Here is a 6,343-nt window from a genome sequence, read left to right on the forward strand (position 1 = left end):
AGAGTTAATTGCCTATATGCTATACCAACACTGAGAGTACAAGTAACAAAGTTCCTTTTAAATTTTAATACAAGGTAAGAAATAGGAGTTAACAAATACCCATGAAGAATGAGGACTGGGCTAGGTGCAGTGGCTCACACCTATAATTCTAGCATGTTGGGAAGCCAAGGCAGGAGGACTGCTTGAGCCCAGGAGGTCAAGACCAGCCTGGTCAACATGGCAAAACCTTGACTCTACCAAAAAAAAAAAAAGAAAAAGAAGAAGAAAAGAAAAGAAGTCAAGTGTGGTGGTACTCCACTATCATCCTTACTCAGGAGGCTGGAGCAGGAGTATCATGCGAGCCCAGGAGTTTGAGGCTGCAGTGAGCTAGGATCGTGACACTGCACTCCAGCCCAGGCAACTCAGTAAGACTTGGTCTCTTTAAAACAAATTGAAAACAATTACGTCTCCTAAATTAACTAATTTCCTTTTTTGAAACTATTATATAAAATAACCCATAACATTTTTTGAGCATTTATCATGTACTAGGCATTGTACTAAGCACATGAACTATCTCATTTAATCTTTACAACAACCCTATGGTATTACACTATTACCTCAATTATATAGGTCAGGAGTCCAAGACTTACAGCTCCCAAATAACCAATTTATGAAGGAGCAGAGCTGGGATTCAACCTGGGCAGTTCCCTACACCATGTTCACCTGCAGACATGAGTTACCTAAGTTTCATCAAAGCATGCTAAATAAGCACAGGCACTATGCTAAGTACTAGAAATAAAAGCTGAATGATGCGGTTCCTACTGTAAAAGAACTCTCGTAAGACTTCAGTGGGCCAGGCACGGTGGCTCACACCTGTAATCCCAACACTTTGGGAGGCTGAGGCAGGCAGATCACAACGTCAGGAGATGGAGATCATCCTGGCTAACATGGTAAAACCCTGTCTCTTACTAAAACACAAACAATTAGCTGAGTGCGGTGGCACATGTCTGTAGTCCCAGCTACTCGGGAGGCTGAGGCAGGGGAATCGCTTGAACCCGGGAGGCGGAGGTTGCAGTGAGCCGACATCGTGCCACTGCACTCCAGCCTGGCAACAGAGTAAGACTCTGTCTCAAAAAAAAAAAAAAAAAAAAAAAAAAGACTTCAGTGTAGATAAAATGGATTAACACGAACTACATCATAGTAGATTCCTAGGTATTTCTAGTATCTACACCCAAACTACCGCTGTGATGATGCATATCCTTGTCTTAATACTTTATCCAGCCAATAGCACACTCACTCTGGGTAATCGCTACCCAGCATTCTCTGCTTCGAACATGGCTCAATTCTTCCAGGTTGTCCCATCTTCCTCTAATGACTACATACATATGCCAATTCAGAAAGGTACCTATCATATTACAGTGAATTACTTGTACAATTAGCTGTCCATTCCAAACTGTAAGACAGGAACCATATATCTGTATTATTCATCACAGAATTCCCAAGGTCACTTTATAGGTCACTCAACACATTTGTTGAGCCAATACATGTTGGCTCAATGAAAAAATACTCAGTGATGTCACAAGGTTTGTCCTTAGCACAGCCTGAATTCAATCATTTCATCAATTTAAGTATGTCTGTTGTCATCATTTATCAAACTGGTCTATGTATAATGTATGTTTATATGTACATGTATATTTATGTGTGTGGATATGTGTATATACATGCATTTATTTCCCTGCTCTTTCCACTGAAAGGACCAAGTAGCAAACAGGGTACCTAATGCCTGGGTCTTGGTCCCTAATACTACTCCACACTAAAAAGAATCAAGGAGGCCGGGCGCTGTGGCTCACGCCTATAATCCTAGCACTTTAGGAGGCCGGGACGGGTGGATCACGAGGTCAGGAGATTGAGATCATCCTGGCTAACACGGTGAAACCCAGTCTCTACTAAAATTATCAAAAAAAAAAAAAAAATTAGCTAGGCGTGGAGGCAGGTGCCTGTAGTCCCAGCTACACGGGACGCTAATGGCGTGAACCTGGGGGGCGGAGCTTGCAGTGAGCTGAGATCCGGCCACTGCACTCCACTCCAGGCGACAGAGCAAGACTCCGCCTCAAAAAAAAAAAAAAAAAAAAAAAGATAAGCCTGCCATCATGTTATGTCAAAAATCAACAAAGGGGCTGGGTGCAGTGGCTCACATCTACAATCCCAGCACTTTAGGAAGCCAAGGTTGGCGATCACTTGAGATCAGGAGTTCGAGACCAGCCTGGCCTACACGGTGAAACCCTGCCTCTACTAAAAATACAAAAATTAGCTAGGTGTGGTAGCACACATCTGTAATTTCAGCTACTGGGGAAGCTGAGACACAACTGCTTGAACCCAGGACGAGGAGGCTGCAGTGAGCCAAGATCATGCCACTGCACTCTAGCCTCTGACAGAGCTAGACTCCGTCTCAAAAAAAATAAAAGCAAGAAAGTACTCAAGAAAAATGAAGGGGACACATCATAAACACACAGGAACCAACCTGAAAGAGCTTACACTGGCCAGATCTAGGATATTTTTAGAAAAAAAAAAAAAGGTGAGTATAAGTCCATACTGATAACAGATAAATATGGATGAGGGGAAGGGAAGTTTCTTCTTTATAGGAGCAAATACAGAGGGAGTGCTAGAATTGGAAAGTCATCTTAACCCATCAGAGCAGAGATGAGCTCAAGCAAGAATCACCAATGGGTGCTAAAACTAGGGGGGAAATTTTGTGATTTTTTAAAACAAGTATCATGCCATGAATTGAAGATACAAAGTCAAATCCCACCTCTACCACTCATGAGCTACAAGTATCTTTGGCTAAGTTAAGCTTCTCAAGCTCAGCACAACTGACATTTTGGGCCACAAAATTCTTTGTTGTAAGGGGCTGTCCTTTAGCATCCCCCCATTGATGATAATCAAAAATGTTTCTACAAAATTGCTAAATGTCCCCTGGGGGACAAAAATTCTTCCTGGTTGAAAACAATACGCTAAGAGAACTAACTGCTCTGAACTTTTGTTTTCTCATCCACAAAATGGGGATAATACCTAGCCTGAATATCTATCTTACTGGGTTGAAGGAGGAGGGTGGCCATAGTATTACTGTATTTGCATGGTCTCAAAACGCACCCCAGATTGCTTATTCATCTCAACGGAGAGGAGAAAGAGCAGTAATTATAGAATGGAAAAATCATACAACACCTTGACAGGGTAATCAAAATTAACATCACCAAAGAATAAATGGACACTATGTACACCTTCAAACATGATACCCTGAGATGGCCATAATGTGATTTCTGCATTATTCAGGCTGAGAAAGCCTAACTTGAATCTAATTACTTCAGAATATCAGAAAATCCCAAAATGGGAAATGTTCCATTAATAAAAAAAGGAGGCCAGGCATGGTGGCTAATGTCTGTAATCCTAGCACTATGGTGAACCCAGCCTGGATAACATGGCAAAACCCCATCCCTACAAAAAAATACAAAAATTAGCCGGGTGTTGTGACACATGCCTGTAGTCCCAGCTACTCAGACAGCTGAACGCAGGAGGATCACTTGAGCCCAGGAGGTCAAGGCTGCAGTGAGCCGAGATCAGGCCACTGAACTCCAGCATGGGTGACAGGGCAAGATCCTGTCTCAAAAAAAAAAAAAAAAAGGGGGGGGGTAGGGGAAGGGGGTTGTAGGCTGTATTTTTATATGCCGATGGCATAAAAAGAAGAAAAAACACTAGGGAAACACTAATGACTAAAAAAGACATAACTACAAGTAATACCTGATCCTAGACTGGATCCTGTATAGAAGAAAAAAACTGCTATAAAGGACATGTTTGGGTCCATTAATAATTAGAATGACAGATGAGATAGAAGTATTTTAGCAATGTTAATTGAAGGTAACTGTATTGTGGTTACATAAGAGAATACCCTATTCTAAAGAAATATACACTGAAATATTTAGAGTTGTAAAGGCCATGATTTTCTAATTTACCCTTAAGTATTTCAGAAAAACTGTGTACACATGAGAGAAAAATGTTAGTTCGCTATACCACTTCCGCAAAGCAAAAAGAGAACTGTTTAATGGCTGACACATAACCTTATATATGTTATAAAAAGGGTTACCATACCTGAATAGGAGATGGCTTTTCCCAGCCCATTTCAAAAATTCCCATCAGTAACTCCCGTTTCAAACAGTAATCTTCAAACTCATTTCCTTTTGTGGAGGTCACATCCTAGTCAAACAAACAAAAGGAACAATAAAAGAATAAATAACACTGTTTGGTAAATTTGGTGACCTTTGGAAAATTTATCTGGGTCGGACACGGTGGCTCATGCCTGTAATCCCAGCACTTTGGGAGGCCAAGGCAGGCAGATCACCTGAGGTCAGAAGTTCAAGACCAGCCTGGCCAACACAGTGAAACTCCATCTCTATGAAAAATACAAAAAATTAGAAAGGGTGGTGGCGCACACCTGTAGTCCCAGCTACTCGGGAGGCTGAGGCAGGAGAATCGCTTGAACCCAGGAGACAGGTTGCATTGAGCCCTGATCGCACCCACTGCAGAGGCTGGGGGGACAAAGCCAGACTCTATCTCAATTAAAAAAAAAAACAAGGAAAGAAAACTTACCTGACTTTAGTACTTTACCTGCCCAATCCTAAATATAAATACATGCAGATTACTTGTTTTAATCCATATTTCAACTTTTCCTGAAGAAAAACCACTTGTCCCTGCTTCGACACACAAGCTATTTATAAAACTATGTTTTGGGGAAAGGGCACTTGGTCATAGCCTTTTTTTTTGAGAGATGGAGTCTCGCTCTGTCACTCAGGCTGGAGTGCAGTGGCGCGATCCTGGCTCACTGCAACCTCCGCCTCCCAGGTTCAAATGATTCTCCTGTCTCAGCCTCCTGAGTAGCCGGACTACAGGCGCCTGCCACCACACTCAACTAATTTTTGTATTTTTAGTAGAGACAGGGTTTCAACATGTTGACCAGGCTGGTCTCGAACTCCTGAAATCAGGTGATCCGCCTGCCTCGCCCTCCCAAACTGCTGGGAATACAGGCAAGAGCCACTGCACCAGGTCCTTGGTCACAGTCTTCTAAGGACTGGTGGAAGTGTGTTATTTTTTCACACAAATATCATGCCATGAATTGCAAATCACAAGATATGAAGTCAAATCCCACCTCTACCACTCATGAACTACAGATATCTTTGGCTAAGTCAAATTTCTCAAGCTCAGCACTACAGACATTTTGGGCCACAAAATTCTTTGTTGTCAAGGGCTGTCCTTTAGCATCCCCCCATTGATAAGCAAAAATGTTTCTACAAATTGCTAAATGCCCCCTGGGGGACAAAAATTCTCCCTGGTTGAAAACAATACACTAAGATAACTAACTACTCTGAACTTCTGTTTTCTCATCCATAAAATGGGAATACATAGCCTGAATATCTATCTTACTGGGTTGGAGGAGGAGGGTGGCAGTGGTGTTATGGTCCTGAAACCAATTCCCTCCAGATACGGAGGGACAGCTGTACTTCACTTCTAGTTCCCCACCATTATCTACTTGTATTTTACAACCAACTTACCGAAGTTTTGATTCTAAGATCCTTTGGAGGGAGTTTTAAAGTCTTTTTCCAGTCATCACCAGGTCTAGAGAGAATACAGTAAATTTGAAGTATCAAAATTTATAGCATCCTAACAAAGATGATTCATCTCAATTATAATTGTTTTTAAAAGCATGGTAAGTTTAATATATTCCATTTAATATATCTAACAAGATAATTAAACAACTTTAGAAAAAGTATTCTTATACAGAAACAATCTCAGGAGGATAAAAAAATCAAGAACAGAAGGGATTAAGGCATCCATCGTCTCAAGCAATATTGTATACCGTGTAATTGTTGTCAAAAGGTGTTTTGTTTGACCTACACAGCGTGTGTTTGAATTTAAATTAGTTTAAATGACTTTTCAACATTTAAAAGTTGTTAAGATTTTATATATCTTATAGAACTCCTAGGTTCAAGCAACCTGCCTGCCTCGGTCTCCTAAAGTGCTAGGATTACAGGTGTGAACCACCATGGCCAGCTATTCTCATTTTTAAAATAGGTTAACAGGCCAGGCATAGTGGCTCATACCGGTAATCCCAGCACTTGGGAAGCCAAGGCAGGCAGATCACTTGAGGTCAGGAGTTTGAGACCAGCCTGGCCAATATGGTGAAACCCCATCTCTACTAAAAATACAAAAATTAGCCAGGCATCCCATCACTTGGGAGGCCAAGGCAGGCAGATCACTTGAGCCCAGGAGTTTGAGACTGGCCTGGGCAACATGGCAAAACCTCGTTCCTACAAAA

At 41.6% G+C, this 6,343-nt stretch overlaps 1 protein-coding gene across 1 annotated transcript in view; it reads right to left on the reverse strand.

Annotated features, from left to right (window-relative positions):
* The window catches only part of DDX6 (DEAD (Asp-Glu-Ala-Asp) box helicase 6), a 43,764-nt gene that overhangs the window by 33,044 nt on the left and 4,377 nt on the right, over positions 1-6,343 (reverse strand). Inside the window, exons 2-3 of the mRNA XM_011927043.1 lie at positions 5,580-5,643; positions 4,123-4,227 (exon numbers count right to left, since the gene is read on the reverse strand). Of these exons, the coding sequence (XP_011782433.1) occupies positions 4,123-4,227; positions 5,580-5,643 (169 nt within the window). The remainder of the gene's footprint in view (positions 1-4,122; positions 4,228-5,579; positions 5,644-6,343) is intronic.

This window comes from Colobus angolensis, unplaced genomic scaffold, assembly GCF_000951035.1.
Source record: "Colobus angolensis palliatus isolate OR3802 unplaced genomic scaffold, Cang.pa_1.0 Scaffold7, whole genome shotgun sequence".
Classification (NCBI taxonomy): domain Eukaryota; kingdom Metazoa; phylum Chordata; class Mammalia; order Primates; family Cercopithecidae; genus Colobus; species Colobus angolensis.